We start from the raw sequence: 27,379 nt of genomic DNA on the forward strand, positions 1-27,379 counted from the left end.
TAATGTGTTCTTTTATATGCAATATTTTTATATTTAAAACGTATAAACTTAAAGACCAGTGCCCCTTTAAATTTAACATTAGTAACAGCTTTGTGCACATCTTTTGTACATAAACTTTAACTGGTATATTTGTATATTATTATATATACCATTATATAGTATATTTCCAGTACTGATAGATTTAATTGCCAATGTTATGTTTTGTGTTTTCTTATATGACATTTTCAAACCTGTGATTACTAGGTTGTTTTAAAATAAAAGAGAAGATCATGATGAATCAGCAGAAAAAAATACATCTAATATCAATAAATAAATAAAAACCGGTTTTGGCTACACAAATATTGACTTTTAGTTTTTTTCTTTTTTTTTTCAAGCCAACTTTGTTCTTGCCAGGAAGTGCTTGACAGTGAAACCACAATGTTGACGAGACATGACCACAGTCTAAAGCCGAGAGCGAGGGAGGAGAAACAGGAGAAACTGTCACAGCCTGCTAACAAAAGAGACTGTAGATGAAATTGAAAGGAGGATAATGTTACAGTGGAGATGTTGGACAATGAAGAAAAACAGACCATCAGCCTGTGTGATAATCAAAGAGGACAGACTGTGTGTGTGTGTGTGTGTGATGCAGTGAATAAAAATGTTTTGTGTTTATGTAATGTACGATATTAATACAATGTAAAGGGAGTGGAAGATGTCAGGGTTAAACATCAGAACTCTTCCTTTTAGATTAATGATACAATTAATTTACCTGCAAATATCGTGGTAATTATAAAAAAAAATAAAGAATTACAAAGTATTTTCAAAGGCATGTTGTATCTCTTTTCTACAGTTACACTTTCAGCCAGTAGAGGGAGCCTGTTCCTCTGATTCAGCTACTCACCCTCATCCTGCTCTCATGACACCTCAACACCACTAAACACCTAAATCAATGTGCTTTGTTTGCACAGTTTCATTTTCTTTAGTTTATAGCATCAAGCTTCTCTGTGCTCTTCAAAAGGAAATATTTCTCTGAGGACAGTGGTTTGTCCTGCTCCTTCACAAATGCAGTTTAAGTTGAACTGAATCAATGTCATGGTGTTAAAACAACAACTTAAATTGACTGCAGTCATTACTACAACAGTTACACTCCAGCGTAAGTGTTTTTCATTAAGATGTTTTATGGATATTATTTGTTTAGGTTTTTTGTATTTTTTATTTAGTTAATTTAAATAAATTATATCAATTAATTCATAATTTGTTTCTCATGTAGTTTATAGTATAATAGTTAAAAGTTTACATTTGTTGTCATCTCTGAAGCACTTTGAATTTCACTAACCTGTATGAAAGGTGCAGCACAAATAAAGTTTGATGGATTAATCGATTTAGAATAATGAATAAGTAATTGATCATTCTCACAACACTGCACAAGAATTACAGGATGATACTAAGATGATGATAAATCAACAAGCATGTTTCATAAACATCATTTCCTTACAGACAGACCACAGGTGGTGAGGGTGTGAAATAAGGTCTCTGCTGGGCTTACAGTCAGCACAGAAACCCCCCAGGGCTGTTGCCTCAGTCCTAAACTCTACGCCCTGTACACTTATGACTGTGTTTCCACCCAGAACAACAGTATCATTATAAAATACGCAGATGGCACGACCATCCTCTGCCTCATCAAGCGTAGAGATGAGTCATCATACAGGGAATAGGTAAACAAAATCATAGTTTATGGAGAGGACAACGACCTTGTTCTTAACATAGAGAAAACCAAAGAACTAATTCTGGACTTCAAGAGGAGCCTCTCACCATCAAGGGGACTGAGGTGGAGCAGGCTGTGTTTCTGGGCCCTCATATGTCAGAAAACCTGAGCTGGGCCATAAACTCTGTGACAACAGTGAAGAAAGCACAGCAGCAGCTTTGCTTCATCAGGCTGCTGAAGAAGGCGGACTCAGACGTCAGCCCCTCACCCAGGCCTACAGAGGACTCATTGAGTGCGTTTTCACCAACGGCATCACTGTTTGGTCAGGAAACACCACCCAGGCTGAGAGGAAATCTCTTCAAAGAGTCATCAAACACATAACCACAGATGCACTCTAGACACAGCGCTGCAGGAGAAAAGCACAGAGCATCCTCAGTGATTTACAGCAACCAGCTCACTCTCTGTTCAAGGATACGACGTGAGACATCACAGGCCACAGAGAGCATCACCACTCACAGGACCTGCTGCCACAACAGCTTTTTTCCAGCCACTGTCAGAATAATTGCAAAGGACATTAAGGCAGGAAGGAAATACCCCCCACCCCCCAACCCCACATCATTCACACCATGAACACATAACATATGGACTGAGATTTAGTATTCAGCTACTTCACCCCCCCTCACTCTCCAGGTCTCTGTCATACAGAGTTTTTCACTAGTCCAGTGGTCCACTGGGTTGTTTTTGTTTTGTTTTGTGCAAGAATTTATTGTGTATTTTTTAATACAGTGTGCATTTATTCATAGTATTTTTTTTATATAGGGTTTATATATTATTTATCTATTTTTTATGCTGTTCTTTTAACTGCCTTTCTTTGCCTGTTTTTAAAAAAAAGCTGACTCAGTGCTTTATGCACAATACTTCCAGTGTATTGTACCTGTAAATCTCAGACTAGTTCAAGACTTGTTTGATGCAAGAACAAAGTGGAGAGAAAGACACAAAAGAAATAAAAACACATGAATAAAGGAATATTCCACACTTATTAATTGCACTTCCATAATGCTGGGAGACACACAAGAGACAGATCTGAGAAAAATGTGATCAAAATCGAAGCACTTAAGCTCCAAAAATGCTGAATCCTTTATTTCCCATGATGCAGCTCAGCAGCATCTTTTGAGTACACCCACACCACCTGGTTAACAGTCACTTCTTTCAAATTAATGACGTCCACCTGACATCCCCTACAGTCATCTTCTGAGGGCTGCCTCCAATATATGTCGATGGGGTTTCTTTTATCTTGTTCATTTCTCCTCTCAGGAATGAAGAGCTTCTCAGTAATCATTTCACACGTAACATGTGGAAATAGAGTTACTGTTGCATGAACAAATTTATATAACAAAAAGCGTGCAAATGGAAAGGACAGACCAGACTCTGTTTCTACTTCTGGTATTTCTGCTCACTGATTTTAAGACTTGGACTTAAGGTGGTACCAGTAAAAAAAAAACATCTGAGAAAAGACACAATTCAAAGCTGATTTTACTCATCAACCATGATTTAGATGTAAATACTTAAAATTTAATTTATACATTTTTCATTACTGTGTGATGGATAAATTATCAATAGACTGAGGTTGGTTGAAGTCAAGTGTCTCTTTAATTCAAACAGAACATATGTTGCAGACGCGGAGAGTCCGCAGAGTCTCCGTGGAGAATTCTGACAAGACAAAGGAAAGTCACTAGTATATATTAACGGCCTTGATGCCCTTGGGAGGCACCTTTAACAGACCTAGACAAAGCTTTACAGAGCTCTCCCTTCCACATCATGACCATGATGTCCGTATGACTATCATAGTGTTCCCTTAACTAATGCATGGATTTTTCTATCACTGTGCATCAAACTTACAGACACATACAAACTAAATGTTCTTAAAGTTTTCATCAGAAATTCTTTCTACCAAAGAAATAGTCCTGAGTCCAGAGTTAGAGGGAAACCAGGACACAAAATCAGCACCAGCCACCAGCCAAATACTGGTAAAATATGCAAGTGGCTGGTAGGTTCTCACCAGCCAAAAAAACAAAACAATGGTAATCTATTGAGTGGCTGGTAAAATTTGAACATTCACTAGACATTTGGCTGGTGTACAAAAAAATTCATTTTGCACCCTGAGGGAAACTGTTTGTAGAAAAAGGCGTAGCTGTTTATTTTCTGAAATGTAATTTTTGATGCCATGTGCACCACAACAAAATCTTATTCACCTCCATAGAGACAAAACTTAGACAAAATGTAACCAAAACTATCTTAGCGGGAAGATACCACTAGAGATAAGTGAGTGAGAAAATATGGAACACATGGTGGAAAGAAATGGCTGCTTCTGTGATGAAGTGTTAATCAATTTGAAGGATTTAAGGGTTCTAACTCTCGTAAAAATAGCTTTCTCTATGTGTAATGTTTGCTGTAGAAAGACTCAATATTGAGATTTTCTGCCAGTGTCCTCTCGTCTCTTCCTTTCTCATGCCATGGTCTGTGTTAATCAATGTTGCGCTGTCCTCTTTTCCAGTTTTCCACATGACCCATGCGTTTCCCTTTTAAGCTCTCGAGGCCATTTGAGCCGACATTCAGAAGAAGTCCGCACACTTGAGCACACACTGGATACAAGCCTGAAACCCACCTGCCTTCAGTATGGACCTGAGATACCTGTTGATAGCTTCAGCTCTCGTTCTGGGGGCCACACTCACCATCTCACTGGCAGACCGCACCTCACATTGCAAAGTCAAATGGTAATGTAGATTAATTTTGAGCATTTATGTGTAGTGAGCACCGATACAGAAGCAGTTAAAGTACTTTTATTTACAGATTTAATTCACTTTTTATGCTTTTATGGCTTTTATGGAAACTTTAAGTGAATTTTTTGTATTTTTCTAAAATGTAAAACTATTTTAGTTGACTATTAATGTCCCTGCTGCAGCTGGTGTTTCTGCTATTAATGCTCACAGAGCAGATGCAGCATCATGTGACCAGCAAGACATAGAAAATGCTTTATGATGGTGTTTGGATTTCTTGAAATACACCGCCATCATGGCATAAAAGGGTCAAATGCTTGTTAGATGAAGTAGATGAATTTGAAGTTCTGTGCAGTGTGATTTCTCACGCTTGTTATCTTGGATATGTGGAGACTACAGGACTCACAAGACTCACATTAGTCGTATCAGTGCAGAGAAACTGAAATTTTGATGATTGAAAGAATATAAAGCCGGAGCATTTTCTGATAAGTGAAGTTATTTATTAATCAAATATTTTTGTGGTGTTTTTGAATACTGGAGCCCTTAACTGTTTATGAATAACATTACAGTAACACATCTTACACTCACTTCTCTGCTCTGCAGGTTGTTCGGCATCCCGTGCGAAACTGTCCAAGGATCTCTGGTGAGCCAGATCAAGGCCTGGCAGATCAGGCAGAGCTGTCTATATGCAGGAGAGAGGTGCTCATATGAGGTCAGAACATCTCAGTCAACTAACTATTGTTGAATTAATAATTAATAATTATTTCATTAGGAGCCAGAAAAAAAAGTGCTTTTTTGTGTGTAAAAACATTTTCAGCATTAATTTATAAGGGACATTAGCAAAGACAGTTATTGTGCATTATATAAACATCTTTAATAAATTATGTACACAGTCCACAGTGCAGTGGTTTTTAATTGACCATCACAACTTTTGGACACTTGCTGTCGATAGTGTCTGTTAGCAGGTGAAGAAAACACTGAAAACACCTTTTATCCTTTCATATGCCGATGACACACACGTGTTTATGAGATATTAAACAGTACAATGTGTTTTTTCCAGTTTTTCTCAGTGAACACACCATCTTCCTCTTCTTGAAAGTAGCTTTTGTACCTCAGTGCTTATTGATACATTATGTAACGTTCCTCTTGATTTGTTGTTCTTGCCCTTATTTTGATTTTATTTATATTTTGGATCTGTTTGTGTTCATGCTGCCTACAGAAGGATCCTTCCCAGCTTCTTTTGCCTTTTAAATGACATTTTTTAGGTTTCCCTGTCTTTAGTGGTGGTCCTAACGTGATATGACAAAACAATTTAATAACTTTGGCTTGGGGCTAAACTGGAACCACTAAAGCCCCCTAATCTTGGCAAGTGGCTGACAGGCATTATGGTTTTAACCATAAACAGCAGTACATGATCCACAGAATGTAATTGTTCAAAAAGTTCAATATACAGTGTTCCCTTTTCTGAATCTGAAATGTGCTGCAGCTTGTGTCATCAATTCCTTACGTGATCAAAGCCACGCACACGTCTCCGAGCACGAGGAGAGTGAGCGACCTTGAGTTCCTTCTGGAGCAGTCTACCATCTGCAAAGTGACTGTAAGTGTGACCTTTCTGAATCAGCAAAACAGACATGATGAGATGCAGCTCTTACAAAACCTAAACTGTGCCCTCATTCTAAAGCAATCCTTTTAATCCTCCTCAACTCTGCCAGACTCACAACAAGCTTTACTAAAGACCTCAGGATTTAATTCAAGTGAATTCCAAATTTAGATCCCAAAATTTACAAAAATATGTCCGGCCGACTTTTGACCAATTTTGTTTATCATAAACGCACTGAATTTGGGGTTTGAATATCTAACCAAGTAGACAGTATATGTGTGTGATGTTGTGATACAGCGAGGAAAAATGTTATTTTCCTGACTAAAAGCAATTTAAAGGGAGAAATCAGAGTTCAGAGGGTTAATCAGCTTTGGTCACAGACATTCCTCTCAGACATACTGTTTCCCTTTTGGTGCTTCATGAAAAACATCTTCTGATGTTTCTAACGTGCAGGGAGAAGCCGTGTCCGAGTTCACTAAAGATCCTGCTGATAACAGCACCAACTTTTGCAGCCTCCAGAACCTGATGTCAGGTGAGTATCATCTCTCTTTAGATAAGACGTGGATGCCACAAAAGAGGACTATGCTGGTGACCTCAGGTTTCATTACCAGGATATCATGATAACAATGTGTGTGTGTGTGTGTGTGTGTGCTTTTCCCTGTTCAGGAAGTAAACTGGTCGATGCTGAGGGATACAAAGAGTTTAGCAACAAGTGGATCTGTCCTGGGTTTGATACGGCCAACTGCACCTTATAACGTACATCTTCCTGACTCCAAATGTCACTTCATATGCAGAATTAACAGCTCTGAAAGGATTGGTTCTTAAGAGTGTATTTTGCTTTCCCTTTTGTTCCCATTTGCATCATTGTTTTTTTTATTCAAGTGTTATCATTTTCTTATAACATGCATTAAAAAAATATTCAACTCAACTGTATTTTCTCCGAAACCAGCTGCAAATCAGTTACTAGTGACAAAGACCTTTACATCCTTAAACCACCAGTGCTCACAGACTTTACTTGAATAGTATTTAAATATTGGTGATTGTGAGCAGTCTGTTCTTAGAAAAAGTAATGAAATAAAAATAAAATCTATTTGGAAAGCAGGTAAAGTGCTTTAAACCAGAATTACTCTTTATATGCTGAAATTAAGAGAAAGTTGTATTTATCAAATGTAACCCCTAACCCTAATCCAAGTTTGATTTGTTTACATGAGGCACAAAAACACAGAGTAGTAGCTACATGCTACAGAGAGCCAAAGTGAAACCCAAACTTCTCATTTAACATCCCACTGACATTTGTAACGATGGCTGGAACAAACCCTTACTCATCAATATGTCATGTTGTTTACTCCATATGTGTAGATAAGGATGGTCACCAGCAGACATTACAGCTAAAAGGTTGGAACATTTTTGAAAAATGTTTGTGAATATTATGGATATGGATGACACCAAGTTATGATGATGTAAGTCATCGTCTGTGCCTGTAAATCTTCATTGGAGCTGCAGTTTTTTTGTTTGCCAATAAATGTATCATTGTTTAACTTTGTTAAAATCATGAATGTTTCCTTTAAAAAAAAATAAAGTAGTGGATGCCAATTTGTCCAAAGTTATGGAAATTAAACCCCGAGCAGGAACAAGCTTTAATGTTTCAGAAGGACTGATGGCTGCAATATGAATAACTGAGCTGACAATGATGAAACAGCACCCTCTCGTGGAGAATCTGCAGCTTGCTAAAGGTGAATTGGTGAGTTTGTGAGTTACAACTCAGTTCTACAAGGTGCTTTACCTCTAATAAAAGTATCTCAGATAACAGCTTGCATGACTCAGTGTGTGCAGACAAACCACAGGCAGACAGTTTAGGTTAGTCAGATAATCCACTGTAATGTCTGTGGGGTGTGTGTTGTTGTAAGATTTGGTGAAAAGCTTCATTAAAATTGTCAAAATAGAAAAAGAAGAAGAAGAGTGCTTTATTGATCCCCATGGGGAAATTGATCCTCTGCATTTGACCCATCCTATACACACACACACATACACACACACACACACACACACACACACACACACACACACAATGGGCAGCCACAGTGCAGTGTCCAGGGACCAGCTCCAGTTCTTTTGCCTCAATCAGGGACACTGACACGAGTATTAACCCTGACATACATGTCTTTGATGGTGGGAGGAAGCCGGAGCACACAGTGGAAACCCAGACAGAAAAGACTTGAGATGGCCAGGGTTCAAACCCAGGACCTTCTTGCTGTGAGGCAACAGTGCCAACCAGTGAGCCACCGTGCTGCATTTACTTAAAAACAGCAATACTGAAATACACTCAAGGTTACATTTATGAAACACAATATGTCAAACTATTGAAAATAAGGACAATCAGAGGATAAAATTCAATCACATTTGATGCTTCATCAAACAATGTGAGACAATAAAAAGTGATGAGTTTACTTCTTCTCACAAGTCTAAAAAACAAGTTGCATATCTGCAATCATCTTTCAGCTGTTTTGTTTCAGTCCTCACAGAAGATATCCCTTCATCTCTGTAGTACATTATATCACATTCACAGACGAAAGCAACAGTTTGTTAAGTGCCTGCTTGTTCTTGGTAAGTCATTTGAGATGCCAGGCCTTTTTTTAACTTGACCTCGCAGAAGTTATCCTCACAAATGTTGTGAGCGTGTGCTTTGCCACTCTGTCCATGCAAGGCCTTGTTTTTCTGCATTCCGGGAGCAAGAACGCAGGCACACGGTTGGGATTGAGGCCAAAAGCAGGCTAGTAAAGGACGGGCGATGTCTGCAGCTCATTGTGTTTTACCACCTGCTTGTGTTTCTGTCTCAATGTCAAATTCGGTCAGGCAGCAGTAGAGCACCTTCTGGGTGTATCTGGTGGCCAATGCTGGGAGAGGAGGAAAGATGTGGGAGGTGATGGGAAAAGACAGAGGGAGTAGAGAGGTCAGATACAGCTGACTCTGATCACAGCTGATGATTAATGCTGTATTTCAAAAGTGATTTAAAATCAGGAGGAGCAGATGACAAACTGGGTAAAGAGTGCATAAAGATGAACACAGTCATCTCATGACTCATGTACTCTTGGAGAAAAGATATGACTAAGCACTTTGGTTTCTTCCTTTTCAAATGTTTTAGCATGACTCATCAAATACAGGACAGAATTTAACAGATTTAATACACACCCTACTGCACAGAAATATTATATTGTGATCTGTGAGACATTTAAGTCTAAACCTTACCGTTTAACTTGCGCATGAATGTGGGCCTCCTCTCCTCAGGCAGGTAAATGGCCACATAATAGACTGGCACACCAGAAAGTGCAATAGCAATTCCTATGAGAGAATTGATGGTGTCTCCGTAGAGAGGGACGATGACTAAGAACACACTGCACAGACAGTAGATGAAGGGGAAGAACAAGGTCAACTGTGGATAGAAGAAGACATATTTGATTAGCTTGTGAAATGGTGGAGAAAAACAGGCAGCTGATGTTAGGATGTACATGAACGTCTAACAAGCAAAGTCAATTGAAGAGGATTTTTTTTTTTTTAAAAAAAAAAGCTTCTTCCTTCAGATCATCAAGATGGTGAACTCTGACCTTTGTACAGCCTCAGCCTTGTTTAGCACATCGTCCCTTTGTGTGTATACAATATATTGTTGTATAGTTTGCCTCACAACATATGTACATTTTACATTTTTATATACAGAAAATTTGCACAGCCCACATACACACCTGGCCATACACTTCAACATTTTGATACTTATATTATATATATTTATAATCTTTATCTTTGAATTTTATCATTTATATTTCTACTATTACTACTACTACTTTATTTTTACTCTTATTGTAATTATTATCCTTTATAAACTCACCGTTAAAGCACAACCTTAACACTATACTGCTCTGCATTTCACTAAAAACACTGTATGAGCATGTTACCAATGAAACCTTTTAAACTTTAATATTTAATCTAATTGTAACACAGACAAAAATGGGGCTCAAAGTGGACTTTTGATATTATTGCAGAAATTCTGTTACTTCAAACTACACCAATATTTGAAACACTTACAGGAAGTGCAATAATATATATATATATATATATATATATATATATATATATATATATATATATATATATATATATATATATATATATATATATATATATATATATATGTATGTATGTATTCACATATATATATACACACCATATGCATGTAAATATATTTAATAAGAATCTGAAGAGTGAATAAAGCAGCACCTTCACAGGCCTGTGTCTGTCTGGCTGAGTGATGCGCATGTAGATGAGGCCGGCAACAGACAGACCCACAAAGAACCAGTAGCTGAAGCTGAAATAGTTGATGAGCTGGAACACGTCCTCCACGCACAGAAAGATCAGGCCCATTACGCCCTGCAGCCACACAGCACGATGAGCAGTTACTTATCATTCTAACAGAACATTCATTAATATATCAGCGTGTTTCTGCACATCGTGGCAGCCTTTCAACTGACACAGATGTGTATGCATTTGTGGTATTTGATGTTGATTTGAATTGAAGAGTGAAGTAAAGGCTCCTCACATTGAACAGCAGCGCAGGTATTGGTGTGTAACGCTCCAGGTGGATCAGACTGAGGCTGTCAGGGAGGTGGCCCTCTCTGGCTCCGACGAAAAACAAGCTGCATGATGGGTACAAGATGGGAACAAGGAAAGATTGACTGGGAAAATTCTCCTACAGTTTCATCATGATATAAACATAAAATCAGGTGCCTGCACAGTATTTTTGTTATTACCGTGAGGCGGCAATGACAGAAGCATTGAGTCCTCCGTAGCAGGACATGGCCACTGAAACAGGGATGATCCATTTGAAAGGGCCCAGGACTTCATTCCCAAATGTCTGCGGGATCAGATTGGTCAATTACAAACTCAAGAAATTTGATCAAAACAGCACATTAATGCCTCACACCACAAAAGCAACTTCCACTTTAGTCTTGTTTTCATCTCAGGGTGAAAAACTGCTTGGGTCAACTATATTTATATTTAGCAGCAGAGATCTCACTCAAGTGACTGTTGTGGCCTCACCACAGCAACGGCATCACTGGCCAGCAGAGACGGCATGTCCAGAACGACATAGTACGCCACGTTGGTCAGCAGGTAGATGATGGTCACTATGGGCATGGAAATAGCGATGGCCAGGGGCAGATTCCTACAAAAACAGTGAAGATAAACACACAGACAAAGAGGTTAATGACTAATTGAAAACCTGCAGTAAAAGTATTAAAAAAGTATGAAAAAAAAATACACAAAATGACCATTTTCATTCCCTCCAGCTATGTGTTTCTGTTAAAACTGCACTAGTCATATCAGCTACACCTGAGCAATACAAACAGTAACAAGGATGAAGATCGATAAACTGAAGAATTGTATCTGGCCGTGCTGCTACAAGTCTTATAAAAGAGATATTTTACCTCAAGAGACTTCCTGGTTAAATAAAGGATAAATAAATGTGTGACTAACTGTAATTTGGGATAAAATGATACTACACAGTATAATCAGTCATCCCATCAGTGCTCATGAATGAGCGTCTCATAAACTTTCACCTTTTACTGTAACATACAGTGACTCTATTTAATCTGGTCAGAAGCACCATTAAACTCCAACTTAGTAGCGTCGCCGTCCAAAATTAGAACTGTGAGCAGAATTCTTGTTAGTGAACCAAAAGCAGGAAACATGTCCACATGGACTTGTGTGTGTGTGTGTGTGTGTGTTTGTGTGTGTGTGTGTGTGTGTGTGTGTGTGTGTGTGTGTGTTACTTCTCTGGATTCTTAATCTCCTCTGTGACAAAGTTGAGTGTGTCCCAGCCACAGTAGGAGAACAGAGCTGAGTAGAGGGCCAAAGCAATGGAACCGGGATCTGTGGAGGAGTCCTCAAATGGACTCTCGAAGGTCTTTGTTTCTCCTTCGCAGAGAGAAATTAAGGTTTTACACACTTTATCTTGTTTCCACTGATGCATTCATACATTTTGTTTCATCTTACCACTAGCTATCTTCAGGAGTCCCACAACAATGATGAGGAGAAGTGCCATGAGTTTGGCATAAGTGAAGATGTCCTGGACCAGAGTCCCCCATTTCACGTAGGCACAGTTGATGAAGATGAGTATACCTGGATAAACCAGAGAAATGAGACAATGTGATCACTGAACGAGACCTGATGTAGTTTCTGATACAGCTTCTGCTTTCATGTTTAGTTGCGTTTGGGCCACACGAGACCATTGACCAAGTTCTCTCTGTGTCATATGGGTCGCATGTTGTATTTGATACAGAAAGAGAAACTCAGTTCTTTGTAGACCAGCTCATGACTGGCATTGCTGCTCTCTCACCCAAATACCAACCCTGAGAACTGCATTCTTCACAGCACAAAGCCAGGCTGTGATATTTCTACAGCACAGACAGTCTAACTATAGCTGATGCCAGTCTCACACAAGGTTACTGAGGCTGTAACCGGTTTGAACAGATGTTTTTGCCCATGTCATCATACATAGGTAGCACTAAAGCTCTTTTTTTTTTTTTAAATCTCATTTTTATATCTACACTAACAAATACATTGCATTTCCTGTGACTCCTTTGTGATAAAAGCAACAGTTGCATGCTTTCAATGTGAAGCAGCAGCAGCAGGAGGAAATGTCGGGTTAGCAGAGTGAACAGTAAACAGCGAGGCTAATATCAGTGAGATAAAATTACACACAGTGTCGCTGCATTACATGCTGCATCGTTTGGCTAGAGCTGTGAAGGCAATTTTAATCCAGTGTGGGAATGTCAGACTCTGCCACTTACAATGGAAACTATTATATAAAGAAGGTAATAACAGAATTTAAATACATTGAATGGCTATTGTTGAAGAAATGCAGATCATAAATACTATTAAAAATGGGGTTTGATTTCATATTCGAGAATTATAACTTTAAGAGTGTTTTGTTTCAATCTCTGCCTGCAGCAGAGTAGTGAAAAATACTCCTTGGGGTCAAGCTGACATCCGGAGCTGGACTGAGACCAAACTGAGCAGTGGAGTGTACATTTCACTAGATGGCAGAAGGGTAGATGGCGATTTTCTGCTTGTTTTTTTCTACACAAGTCAAAATAATGGCATTGATTGATGTTTTTCATTGTACCGAATGCATGCAAACATTTTGATGAGTTTAATAAGTTTGAGATTGTCAATTAATCACACTAATTTTGTTTACAGTCTGTTTTTCTCCGCGATGAACCTCATCTCACAAACTCATTCAAACACAGGCGTTTTTCTTACAGAGGCAGGCCGCAGCAATAAGGCGGACAGCATCATACGGCGGCTGGCAGGTTGGGTAGAAAGACTCCAACAGGTAGCTGGCGAAGGTCAGTGAAATTATAGCCTGGCTGGCTGGCTCGATCAGCAGGATGGACGTCCACAGACGGATGAAAGCCAGAAAGCCACCAAACGACTCCAGGATGTAGGCGTAACTGGCTCCAGACTTGGTGATGGTGGTGCCGAGCTCTGCGTAGCACAAAGCCCCAAACACGGAGAAGATACCTCCAATAGCCCAAATCACCAAGGATAGGCCGTAAGAGGCGCTGTGTATCAGTACCCCCTTTGGTGAGACAAAGATCCCAGAGCCAATCATGTTGCCCACGATGAGACAGATCCCATTGATGAGGGAGATTTCTCTCTTCAAATGCATTTTCTCTCCTTTCCCACCAGTTGGGGCCTTCAAGTCTTCTTCAGATGGAGTCCGTGATCTTGCGCAAATGGTCTGGGACATGATCCCTATCTTTTGCCGCAGATCCCCCATTAGTCCAGCAGTGCTGAAGTGGAGGATCATAGAGCAAGTAAAGATTATTACAAGTTTGTTTGATTCCAAACAAATGACATGATTCTTCTAGTTTATAATGTAAGTAAACAACTCCAAATATCACACATACACCCACATTTATGAACATAGTCCACTTTTATATGCCTCCAGACATGAAAATAAACACACTTATCAGATGCAGTAATTGATGACAAGAATATAAAAGTGAGCTTACCTTATTTCAAAGATCAACAGGTGTGTTTGTCCCTCTGAACATGTAGAGTCTTTCTCAAGTCACTGTGGCTTCTCTGAACCAGGCGAGCAGTGAAACATTGGTGAGATCACATCTGAGAAGTAGCAACAAGACGGTCGATGTTGCAATCCCTGCTGCCCCGCACAACCACAACCAGTGTTTTTCCAGCACCAGGCGAACCGTACTCTCGTGTTCCCCCCCTGTGCTATTTTCAGAGACGAGCAGACCTCGTCCCTGCCCCCAGGGAGCGAAGACAGAGGAGGCCCAGCTGCTTCTGGGTCAACATAGTACATTGTGATCAACCTAATAGCTGCTACTCTACCAGTCACTCACTTGCTTACATTATTTATCTTTGTTCTTTGCATCCCAATCAGCAGCTTTATATAGATGATAACATTATATGAGCTAACTGTGCTAACTGTGTATTTAAACTGCCCTTGGATTAGTGTTACATAAAAAGAAATCAAGAATAAATGAGCCAGAAGTAAAAACAGTGAACTCATTTTATTGAAGACTTTGATACAATATTTGAAAAAATCCTTTGTTTCTGTTAAAACCACAGTTACACATCAACCAAACTTTATGCAATACTTTGTATAATTGTTTGATGAACTGACACTGATAATGACAATGAGCACTAAATTATGCAGGTATTTTGCAGAAGGCATTTCTACGGATACAACAAATGAGATCACAGAAAAAAATAATATATATATATATATATAAAAAAAGATGAAACAATCATCTACAGTACAAAATATGTTACAACATATTCAGGCTATCAAATTTGTCGCATTTTTTCACTCAACATTGCTTGATATGTGTGTAAAAAGGCTTTTGCATGTTGATTATAGTTGAGGCCGAAAGCAGAATATGAGGCACAGTTGTCATAGACAAGGCAATATGGAAGCATATTGACCTCGCTCGGCCTTCCTGTGGGCCGCTGCTAAGTGACATTACATGACTTCTTGAAAGAATGTGTTCTTTACCAAGAACTGCCTGCTCTGGCTCACTTCCCAAAAGTTCGTCACTGAATTGCAATTTACTCTGGACCTTTTGATGGGAAAACTGTGCATCCTTAAAATGAGGAGATTTAGAAGAAGAAGAAATGTGAACAAAATAAATGTTCTTCTGTGTTGAATTCATAGATGTGCAGACTGTTAATGCCACACCTACAATACTGTCATTTCAGCACCCATTTTGAGGAAGTGGAGGCAGTGTTAATGAGAAACTGTTCACACACACACACGTGCACACAACATACACACTAGAGCTGAAACGATAAGTTGATTCATCAGTAGTGGATCAACAACTGTTACAATTTTGATAAACAACTGCTTAAGTTAGTTTTAAGCAAAAATTAAAAAAAAAAAAAAAGTTTTTTCCATCATCTTTTTAAATGAAAATATTAGCCGTTTTCTTTGTCTTCTATGATAGTAAATTGGATCTTTGGCTTTTAAAATGTCAGTTGGACAATTAAAACAATCTGAAGATGTCACCTTGAAGTGATGATTTTTTTCACAGTTTTTAGACATTTTATAGATCAAATCGAGAAAATAAATAATGCAGCCCTAATAACACACACACACACACACACACACACACACACACACACGTAAGAAAGATTGAAAGTGATGACTGTGTCATGGAAGCAGAAATCATTTGTTTCTTTTTTTTTTCCTAATTTGGACAGTGAGCAGCGAAGAGGCAGACAGGAAACGAGGGGAGAGAGAAAGAGATGGGTGTGACAAGCAACACATTTCCCTATCTGGAATCCAACCAGGAACATTGTGGTTATGTGGCATCCGTGGTAACCATTTAGCTACTGTGGTGCTCCAAATCAGTGTTTGACTGTAATGCTTTTTTGGCACAAAGAATATATATATATATATATATATATATATACTGTATGTATGACTGTAGTAACTGAACAGGTGTGACGTGTATTTGTATCTTCTTGCTTGTAGCAGGATTATGCCTTTGCTGAATGCTACTGATCTGTCTACAAGGAACTGACAGAGAAAGTTATTTTATAAACAGACGTTACTGTCATTGAGCAGGTGAGGCAGCGCAGCTACAGTAGAAAAAGTTGAACGAGTCATAAACAATTAACTACTTAAACTGTACCATATAGCGCAGGTACACTGAAGCGCTGCTACAAGCAAGGCCGGTTTGATTTTCTCCAGTCGTGTGTTGCAGTTATCTTACACCTCTACAGAGCAGCTCGCTGAAATTTATCCTTTAATCTCTGCTCAGAGTCCATGGAAGAACTGTAGCTCTGGAAGTTTCCAGGTATTTTTTGAAGTGAACATACTAATAATACATGAGCCCAAAAGAAATCTGAGGGCAGATCACTTTTGTCCACTTTTAATCTAAACACAGACATGCAGACGCGCGCACATCCTTCTCATTCTGGGTGTTATGTTACCATCTCTACTTCCCCTTTACTCCATGTCCCAGTGACTTGCTTTAACAGCAGTGAAACTGGGGGAGGAAAAGAGCCCAAATTTTCCATACAGTCACATAAACACAGCTTTCCAAAATCACAACTCATTCCAGCACTTCAACTGAGTTACTTGAACCTGTTAACGTTCAAGACAACAAGGTTAGATTGCTATTATTAGCTCTAAATTCCCCCCTTCTCCCTTTACCGTGCATTTTCTCACTGATTTAATGTAGGTTACTGGATGTGCTTCAACACAAAGACACTCTTTGTAGCAGAGAGGGCCACATACTCACTTCATTTGGTGGTAAACATTATCCAGATATTGAATCCATGATACTTTAAACCTTTTTTTTTTTTTGCTGTAGGCTTTCCAGCATCTAACAGTCCTCCTATATCTTACTCAGATCAACTGAGTGAGGCTACACACACGCACACAAAAAAAAGGGCTACATAAATATGCTTTTACTTAATACTAACTGGATTCTGGAGACAAAAAGAGTATCGTAACAAAAGGAGTGAAACCCTGCAATGCATCCACTCAGAATGAAAGCACTATAAATGATCCAATCCAGAACTTAGTACATAAAATCACTGATTCAGTCGAAATTTTTTGATTCTGATTATACAGAATAAAACTTAAGCTTTTTCACTAGCTGACAAGTGGGTAACTTTGAAGCCAATAGCTTAGCTTTTACACCTGCAACTCTTTTTACTCAACCAGCCCTTCCTCTGTCTTTTTAAGGGAAAGACTTACAGGAACCACGATGAAAATCTTGATGACAACGGAACCACCAAAAGTTAAGTGTAGTGTAAAGTTGGCACCATCTATAATCTGGAGAGTTTCCATTGCTTGCGACTGCTGCTACATGTTCCTGATGGTATTGTAGGACATGGACAGCTGTGGTGCGCTGGGGACCAGGTTTGTGGTGGGGGAGCTGATTTCAGCCGGGTACGGCTGCAGGCCCATCTGCTTGTTGTCATGCAGCTTGCGGACTACAATGCGGCAGAAGTCTTCGTTGTGCCTGTGACAGTTGTCCAAGAGCTGGCGCACCTTGGCTGTGCGGGTGGGCTGGTTCACCACCAGTTCGTAATCCTCCCGCATCAGCATGGAGCGTGCCAGCAGGGCGTCCAGGCTCTGGTTCAGGCAGGCCTCGGTCATCTGGGAGACAATCTCCTCACGCCGCATCGCAATCCACTGGGTGATGGGGCCTTCTGTGGGAGACGCATTGCGCAACGGAGGGGTGTAATCAGCTGTGAGGGAGGAGAGAGAGAGGAAGAGTTCAGATTTCTGGGGTAACATTTGGTATAAAACATTTAGTTCGACTGAACTTGCCTCAGTATTATTCATTTCATCTATTATGTTTCATCTGCTTGTACCTTGTTTCTGAGGCTTTGCATTGAGAGTGAGGTTATCCAGTCGTGTCTCATACTCAGTCATGGGCGGGCCAGGTTTGATGGGTATGTTCAAATCATTCATGGGCCTGGCACTCTGGTAGCTGTGCAGATTGTTGGCTACACAGTGGTCCTTCAGAGACCCAGGAGACTCCAGAGCTCCATGAGCTATTAATGACGACGGAAGCCCCTCTACAACAGAAAGAGTAGAAGGAGAGGCGTGATGTACCAAGCTGGCAAAAGAAACTTACTATGTAAACAGACAGTACTGTTTTTATTACCTTTAGAGGGCGCTGCATTGCTGCTAGTGAGGGCGCCTGGTAGAGATATTTCTGTTTCCTGGGAGGAACAAGACCCTGAGCCCGACGTGGAGGTCTCCTGTTGCAGAACAGAAATGATTGATTTACATTTCCCTGCGCACACTGTGACCATAACATTAAAAGCACAAAAAGCTCAAATGTAGAAGCCTCACTGTTTATTATACAGCAGGGTACTAAGGTTATTTCCACAGACATTTCAGCTAAGTACACTGTTTAACAGCTGTTTGCTTCCACTTAATATTAAATGCAGATCAGAATCTGTGGATACTGACCAGCCAGATGTTGGGCCTGTCCTTCAGCATATTCAGGGATCCCTCCTCACTACTCTTCTCATTCACTGGCGGGGCTGAACAGCAGCCTGATCTCCGCATCAACTGTGGAGGGAACAAGAAGTTGTGGATGACAAAGAAGAAGAGGGGAATGAGTCATACTGGCAGGAAAGATTAGTAAAGAACAACCAAATGTTAAGAATATGTTAAACCGAATGTGCCAAAATCTAAGCTAATAAATATGTTGTTAGCCCAAAAACAAGACTTGTTATTTACTAACCCTCATATAAGTGAAAACAAAGACCACAACACACAATTAAAAAAAAGAGAAAATGTCCATAAACTTGCTTGTCTAGTAGAAATGTTTTGATGTATCTGACCAACTAAGCAAATATTCACCTCACTAATTCTGACATTTTCCCTGCTGCCTTTAAGTGTTGCTCACACTGAACCATCCTTCTGAATATCTGAGTTTAAAGGCCACACACTGAATACCACTTCCCAGTTCTTATCAGTTAAAAATTATAAACCACAGAGAAGAATATTCAAATAATGTTTATACTTGATTGAGTTTAGTATATTTAAATCATTTAATCAAAAAATTGCTGTATATATCTGACAATTTAAACAAAACTTTTCCAAAAATACTGCTAGCTACAGTGACTTTATGTTCAGTTTAAGCAAGCTAGGATAATTTCATGACTACTTGGGAGTTTGTCTTTACGACTAGTATTAAAAGTCGTTATTATATGTGATTATAGTGTACTTGTGTCATAAATAGTAAGGTAACAAAAAAAAAAAAAAAAAAAAAAAAGACTGAGCTGACCTGCTGTGTAATATGAACAAAACTTCACTGATGTTTCTTGACAAAATTCTAACACAACAGTTGTTTTTTCTCTTCCTGATTATTGAATCACCTGGCCCTGATCCAACTTGACTTTCACACAAACGTTTCATAGGAACTTGTAGTTTTGAATTGAAACAATTGTCTAACTCATGTGTGCACATGCAAGCACTATTGAAAAGAGGAAGGATATGTTAATGGAAAATGATGAAGTAAAAGTTTGGTCACAGTTCAACTCTGTCCCAAATTACACACAGATCACATATAAGACTCATCTTATGTGCTAAGCTGGTTATATTCCTGGAAACGCTGCCTTTATTTAGAATAGTACAACTTCACATCACTGAGACATGATAGAAAAGCAAACAGGTGTTCAGGATATGTGATAATTATTAGTTTTAAAATCATTTAATCATGTATCCAGGAAGAACCAACTGAGAACACAGTTCTGCTTCTCTCTTAGACGTACACACATTTACAGTTTCCATACAATTACAATACTACATTGGCTGCACACAAAAATGCTGTGTAGCTGGCTGTGATAGATAAGGGAACACTTACAGTAAAATAGATAACACTTAAACAATGAGTTTATTAATTAACAAATTGAAACGACTGAAAAATGTGGCTGTTAAACTAAGTAATCTTATCACTTTCCTCTCTGATAACTTGTGATGGGTATTTGCTATTATGTTTTATTAATAAAAAAAATATCTAAAAATACTAGTGAAAAAAAAACAACATTCTAATTGATTTTCCCAGCTAAGGTTTTCTTGCCCAATTCAAAATGGCAAAAAAGTGAGCAAGTCAAACTGACCTTTGACCTCTTGATCTCCAACACGGCCTCCAGGAAGTCAATTTCATCAAACCGCCTCACCATTGGCTCCAGCTCAATCAAACACTCTGAAATGGCAATAAACATACCACACTGTTACTGTTTATGACACCAGTAAATCTAGTCCACATACTGTAGTGAGTTTTACCACAGTGCCTGTGGCTGGTTTATCGTCACAAACTTCCAAACATTTGCTGGTGATTTTCCTTTTATACATAACTGGACATTTATTCAGGCCACATTAATGTAGGACTCCAACTAATGATTATTTTCATTATGATTTCTCTCAATTAAAATGTTTGGTCTATAAAATATCAGTAAACTGTAAAAAAAGAAATTGCCAACTCCAAGGTGAAGGTCTTGAAATGTCTTGTTTTGTGTAACCAAACGTCTAAAACACAAAGATATTTAATTTACTATAATGTAATACCAAGAAAAGCAGTCAGTTCTCACATTTGAAAACCTGTCCAATGTTTGGCATTTATGCTTTAAAAATACCAAACATTTTTAAAGCATGAATGCTTGGTATGAAAATTGTTGTGCAATCATGTCATCAGTGGTAGTTATAGTCAGTGTGTTCAGGGAATGAGATGACGATTTCATAGAACTGCTCGATCTGATTATCAAAAAATGGTTATTCTAAAGTTAAAGTGACATGAAGCTATTTGGCCAGAATGTGTTTTTTTCCCCTCAAATTTGTAAAATGATTTTAATTTTGTCTAAAATGTATGTTTTAAATGCTTAAAAATGATGTAAATAATGTTTTCACTGGTCTGTGCAAATCTATCAGCATTTATCAAAGGCTGCGAGTCTCATTCATTGTTCTGATTAGAAAAACTTGTTTCATCAAGTCTTTTTAGTGCCAAATTCCCTCTTTTTATTATGATCCCTCCACTGCAGCTGAACAGGAGAACACTTTCTGGTGAGACATAATGAGGGAATTTTTTTTACCAAAAAGACCGCAACAGTGGAATATATCCACTTTACTTCATCATATTAGCATCTGATAAACTTTTAAATACATTTTGGTCAGAACGAGGAATGTGGATTTTGCCTCCCATCACTTCTGTTGAAAGCGCATAATGAACAGGAGGAATGATTACAGTGAGCAAAACCTGTTTCAATGTTCACTTGGGTACCTGACTATTGTTTTAGGGCAGACTTGAAAAATTGTGAACCTATACTTAAAAATATCGAGATAAATTTTTTCAGCTGTAACACCCAGCTTTACCATTTTAATGTATAGAGCTGACAATCAACCTGGGATGTAATGCCAGCACATGCTTGTTTATGAAATATATAAAAACACACTGTGTTTCCATGAAGAGAGAAGAGGAAAATTTCAATGACATGACAGGAAGCTGATATTTAGTCACTGCTAAGTCAGGGTAAAATTCAGCTGTGACAAGGTAGATTTGCCTGTTGCTCAACATGAGCGAAGATGTTGTCCCAAACTAACTGAAGGGAAAGGAGTTACAGTTACTGCAGAGTCAGTGTGAACCCTCTGCCAGAGATGACCTTCTGCAGCACGGTTAGGGGTGTGTACTTACTGAGGAAGGAAGGTCGCTCATCGGGGTTACTGGTCCAGCCACAGGTCATTAAGCTGATGAGGGTCCCTCTGCTGGGAATCTCAGCGGGCAGGCTGTCCAGGCTCGTGTCAGGACGCATCCCGCGCAGCACACTGAACATAATCTGCATGGGGTTGGTCACCTCTGACACACACAAACACACACATTGATGAAAACTTTCTCAGAGAGCAAGTGAACAAAATAAGAGAATGACAGATCAATCTTGGGTATAAAATTAATTAAAAAAAAAAAAAGCTGAAGTGCAAAATAGTAAAAATAAAAAAATCTGTTACCTTCATATGGAATCTGCCTGGACAGCACCTCCCACATAATGATGGCATAACTATAATGTAAAAAGCAAAAAGAGAAACACTTATGTAAATTAGTATTACATCATCCTTTTCAACTGGCATTTCCCTTCAGAGCTGAGGGACTTTACAGTAAACACAGTTAAGCCAGACGGGCCACTTTGAGGAAGGGCCATGACAGATTGACCCTTTTGCAGCATTTCAAACATGTTGAGCCACAGAGAAAAGAGAGTTTCTCGAGCTTCAGTTATAGTGACAACTTCCTGTTCCTGACAGTTTCCTGAAATCAGACAAGTTGCCTTTTATTTAGTCTTTGGCACAAATCTCTCCACAGTGGTCTGTTTTGGTATGCTGACAATCCAACCGCACGCTGGCACATTACCTCACCTGGTCCGCCAAGAAAAGCTCACTTCCCTATACTGCTGATTGTGTTGGTTAAACATTTACTCAATGAGAGACTAGAAACAGTCTGTTCACTCATTCACAAATTCTGCCTAATACTTGGACCATCATGTATATAAAACATATTTAAATGCAGCACATGTCACAGATACAAAACTTATGACCAGATGGAAGGAGAACATAAAAGGAAAAATTTTTAAAAAAAACAGTTTTATCAGAAACGTGAAAAATGTCCACATTTCATATACTTTAGTGTCTCACCTGTACATGTCGTGTTTCACGTCGGCCCGGCGGCTCTTGGATGGTTCGTACTCCTCAGGGGGCATGTAGATCACCGTGCCCCCCATCTCTGTGGGCATCGACCCTGAGCCTTTACTGACAGACAGCTGCCGCCACTTTGAAAGACCAAAGTCTGCAATCTAGACAGAAGATTAGCAAGATTAGCGTTAGAAAATGTATTGTCATTATTTCTACGCACATTTTTACTATTCTGTTTCTATTTCATCAATTAAAGACCTCTGTTGCTCCAAGAATATTAGCTACAAGCTACCCAAAAATTCCCATTGAGAGCACAGGAGTAGGGTGTAGTTATAATCAGTGCCGCTAGGTAGCGTACGTCTACAGCTTGGTGGAACTAAAACTGGGACTGAAAGGGAAAAGATTCGCCACCTTGGAAGAAATCCAGGATGAATCCCAGGAGGCTCCTGGACACAATGACAAAAGATGACTACAGGAAATATTTCCAGGAATGGAAGGGGTGCTGGGACAAGTGTATCACATCTCAAGGAGAGTACTTTGAAGGGGATTAGAAAGATATTACTGAAAGATTTATGATGACAGTTTTTTTTTTTTTTTTTAAGAATTTCAGGAATTTTTCCCCCCTTATATGTTGTGGAGCACTGTTTCTATAAAAGTAACAGTGTGATCTTACATTATTCAAAGAAACCGCAAGTTCTTGTACTTGTCTCTTTGAAGCAGTTACATCTCAGGTCTTACACTTTTAGCTGCTATTTGTGCGCATTGTTTATATAGATATTCGTATATCGTGCTCTTGTGCTCTTATGTTGTGTATGTTGTCAGATTCTTACTTGTGGCTTGCTCCTTTAATGCCTAACTTTCCTTTTGTGGGATCAATAAAGTTTCATCTTGTCTTATATAATAACTTTTTTCTATCTAAAAAAAAGTCACAGACCAGCTTAAAGAATGTCTGTAATAGATTCAGTAAATAAACAGACAGATTTTTGAAGATGGCTTTGTATAAAAAACTACAGTAGTTGTGTTCATGTCCCTTACCATTATGTTTCTCACACACACACACACACACACACACACACACACACACACACACACACACACACACACACACAAACACACACACACACACACACACATCCAGGTAATTATGAGTAAGAACACTCAGTGATACGCCCAAACGTTCATACCACACAAAACTCTCTCTATCACTCACACACCTTAACGTGAAATTCACCATCCAACAGTATATTCTGTGTCTTTAGGTCGTGGTGTAAGAGTGGTGGGTTCATGTTATGAAGGAAGTTGACACCCAGAGCGATCTCATACAGGATCCTCAGTCGCAAAGGCCAGGCAAGCACAGGGTACATGTCCTTCTGTAGGCACAGGTATAAAAACAGAGTCAGGATATGCATGTGATCAGGTGAGTGCAGAGAGAGAGAGAGGATGTGTGGACACTACAAAAGCACTGTCATACACTAGGACAGGAGGGAATTCCCCAAAACTACATTTAATAGCTTTCCTCACTGTTCAGCTTCTCTTCCCCTGCTTGCCTAAAAGTTTCATCAGACACAGTAAAAAGCTCTAAGTTTCACTTTTGCTCACTGTGTCACAGTGACGATACCATGTAATAGGACTATGAAAAAGACAAGCCACTTGCCAAGAAAAACAAAGACGCTAATTCACTTAAAGTATTCTGACAACGCAAGTGAACAAACAAGAACTATGGAATGTTAAAAATGTTCTCAATATTTCGTTTGTGGTCGTGACACTGTCACTCGATTGAATAAAACAAATATACATGTTAAAAAATCTTATTAGGACATTAAAAAGAGCTGAAGTAGCAGACCTTGTACCAAATAAACAGCTGACTAATGATGATTTATAGCTACCTCATGGAGCAACAGGTCCAGGGAACCATTGCTCATAAACTCTGTGACTAAGCAGAAGAACTCCGGCTCGTTGCAGATCCCAAAGATCTGGATGATGTAGTTGAATCTCGCTTTGTGGAGAACCTCGGCCTCCTTCAGCAGGCAGTTCCTCTCTCTGAAACACAGCCAGTGACACGGATCAGTCTTTACCCCCCCCAAAACACTGATGAAATACTGGAGGTAGCGTTGTTGGTGTATGCAGAGTTAAGGGGAAAATGCCAAAGAAATGAGGCATGGAAGTGAACTGTAAACAGGGATGGGCAACATGACTGAAATCATAATACTGATCAGAATATCTATATTGATATTGATAGAATAATCACAAGGTGACAAATGTATGGGGAAAAAAAAAATCACATAAAATAATCAAATTGTGGTTCAAAACAAAGACTTAGAACCCATCATTTTGCATAACATGAGGCCAAATTCTTTATACATGTCATACAAAACACTTAACTAATTTTGTTAGTTTTTAATTATAGCTTGCCGAGAATCATAATTTGGTCCACAGAAATATGTAGAAAGACAACAATAATAATAATAATAATAATAATGATGATGATGAATCCTATCATCACAATAAAATCTCAATGAAATTCAATAAATGATTAAATTCCCCACCGCCGACTGTCATCACATCACAGAGGAGTGAGGGGTAAAATATCTAAGAATTATTCATTTGTGCAGATTAGTTTTACATGTGTAGATACGTTTCTCTTGAAACTCAACTGCAGGAAGAGTGATTGTGTCATCTAGACAAACCCTGTGACCGAAATAACTCCCAGGACACTACAATACTGGGACACACTCTTTGACCGATAAGTTGGCCGAGCCAAAATATCAGATTTTCACAGATATATCTGTATCAGAGACCAAAGAGTAGTAGTAGTAGTCACAGTATAAATGTGCCCTGAAAGAACAAACAATGTATTGTTTTTAATCATTTATGTGCCGCTCAGTTTTAAACGTGTGGATCTGAGTATCTTTTTCCTTAAATGTAACTGCAGTCAGAGGGCATCAAGAAAACCCTGCCGATAGCGAACAGACAGAGGAAACAACTCTTGTGACATTATGGCAGTGCTCGTGATACTGGGCCGTGATTACATTTGATTCAAATGTGCCTGCAAAGATTGAATTTGATTAAACGTGACATTAATTTAAAGATCCTCTACAAACATGTTTTAAGACATAAAAATACTCTTTGAATAATAATGTGTGTCTAATATGGTTTTTACACAAAAAAGTTCAATTAACCAGTTAGAAATTATTAAAATTACATCTACTCCTTGTCACTCATTACAAATCCACAATCTATGAATATGTAAATATTTTTAATTTACAAAGTTTAACTGTTGGACACAAGATGTTTCCTACTTCGCCGTAAAGTTTAATTCTCAGTGTTTGTGCACTGGAGGCTTCAAGTTTCCACATCACACTTGTGTAAGTTGCATATTGGGCCAGGATCAGCTTCCAAACTATTTGTAATGTCACAAATCCTGCTTGTAGGCCCGCTGCTTTAACTCAGATTTTCAATGAGCACAGAGAAACTTTCCACTTTCACCAGATTAATGTGAAAACAGCATTCAACTGTCAAACTCTGCTCATACATCATTCTGCACAGTGAAGCTCAAACATCCAACTGAAGTAAGAAGAAGAAAAAAACATTTTTAAGTGGTATCAAGGTGTCAAGAAAACCCTGCAGACAGTCGACTGACAGGAAACATGTCCTGTGACATTATGACAGCACTCGTGATACTCAGATATGGTTACATCGGATTCAAATGTACCTGCAAGTCTCACATTTCATTAAAATGTCAATGAACTGACATTAATTTAGGCTGATGTTCTGATTTCCAGCTTTAAGTGCCAGTGGATTTTAGATATTTTAGGGTATTTTATCTTCAAGCAGCATTTCAGCTCTCTGCCACACAATGGTTTAAATTGTGACCAAAAAAAAGGTGGCCACATGAACACACCCTACCTTTCACCCACAGGAGAGTCGAGCTTAAGGCACTTGATGGCCACAGTGGTCCTCCAGTCGGAGTGCTGCGCCTTGAACACGGTGCCGAAGCCCCCTCTACTCAGGTAGTACAGGTCTGTCAGCTTCTGGTAGGGGATCACCGGCAAGGTACTGGTCAGACTGCCGATGTTCACACAGCCCACAGCCGCCTGCGGCTCCATAGCAGTTTATGTGCCTTTTACGGGAAGTCGGAAGGATTTATCATCCACTAGGTCAGAAACAGAAAGCAGAACTGCCCCCTTTTTTGGTCAACGCAACGAGGTAGAGCGCTCCAATTCACACGCATGCCATTAACTGTGTCGCTGAGTGGTTAGCAAGCTAAGCTAGCGGACAGTTGAAAGAGAGCGACCGACAAACGGCTCGTCCGTTTGCTGAAATACCGTGAACCCAACGGCCTCAATTAAACGTATACGCTTACACTTGCCCGTCTGTTCATGTGACATGCCAGCCAGCTTGGCCGGGTAGCGGGAGGTAGCGGCAAGGACAACAACAACAGGAGCTTCTGAGCTCCGCTGGTATTTAAGGCAGGTGGGTTTGTTGTTGCTAATGACGACACAGAGGTGCGTTCATGGCACACAGGTTTCCAGAGCTTCACACAGTATGAGCCGAACACATCACAGCTTTCATATATGTCTTTAATAGAGAGG

General features: G+C 39.2%; 2 protein-coding genes across 2 annotated transcripts; both read right to left on the minus strand.

Moving 5' to 3' along the window:
• Nucleotides 1–8,001: 8,001 nt before the first annotated feature.
• LOC137193907 (Y+L amino acid transporter 2-like) lies at nt 8,002–14,323 on the minus strand. The gene is made up of 10 exons (XM_067605353.1): nt 14,128–14,323; nt 13,373–13,905; nt 12,104–12,229; nt 11,881–12,025; nt 11,150–11,273; nt 10,861–10,964; nt 10,650–10,746; nt 10,331–10,480; nt 9,308–9,491; nt 8,002–8,955 (listed from the first exon to the last, which is right to left on the minus strand). The coding sequence occupies exons 2-10, from the start codon at nt 13,890–13,892 to the stop codon at nt 8,861–8,863; spliced, it is 1,545 nt and encodes a 514-aa protein (XP_067461454.1). The 5' UTR covers nt 13,893–13,905; nt 14,128–14,323; the 3' UTR covers nt 8,002–8,860.
• Nucleotides 14,324–14,630: 307 nt separating this feature from the next.
• LOC137193905 (receptor-interacting serine/threonine-protein kinase 2-like) lies at nt 14,631–27,263 on the minus strand. The gene is made up of 11 exons (XM_067605352.1): nt 26,694–27,263; nt 24,674–24,827; nt 24,002–24,157; nt 22,791–22,948; nt 22,113–22,162; nt 21,802–21,963; nt 20,234–20,319; nt 18,576–18,677; nt 18,265–18,361; nt 17,969–18,175; nt 14,631–17,842 (listed from the first exon to the last, which is right to left on the minus strand). The coding sequence occupies exons 1-11, from the start codon at nt 26,891–26,893 to the stop codon at nt 17,454–17,456; spliced, it is 1,761 nt and encodes a 586-aa protein (XP_067461453.1). The 5' UTR covers nt 26,894–27,263; the 3' UTR covers nt 14,631–17,453.
• Nucleotides 27,264–27,379: the final 116 nt, after the last annotated feature.

This window comes from Thunnus thynnus, chromosome 12, assembly GCF_963924715.1.
Source record: "Thunnus thynnus chromosome 12, fThuThy2.1, whole genome shotgun sequence".
Lineage (NCBI taxonomy): Eukaryota > Metazoa > Chordata > Actinopteri > Scombriformes > Scombridae > Thunnus > Thunnus thynnus.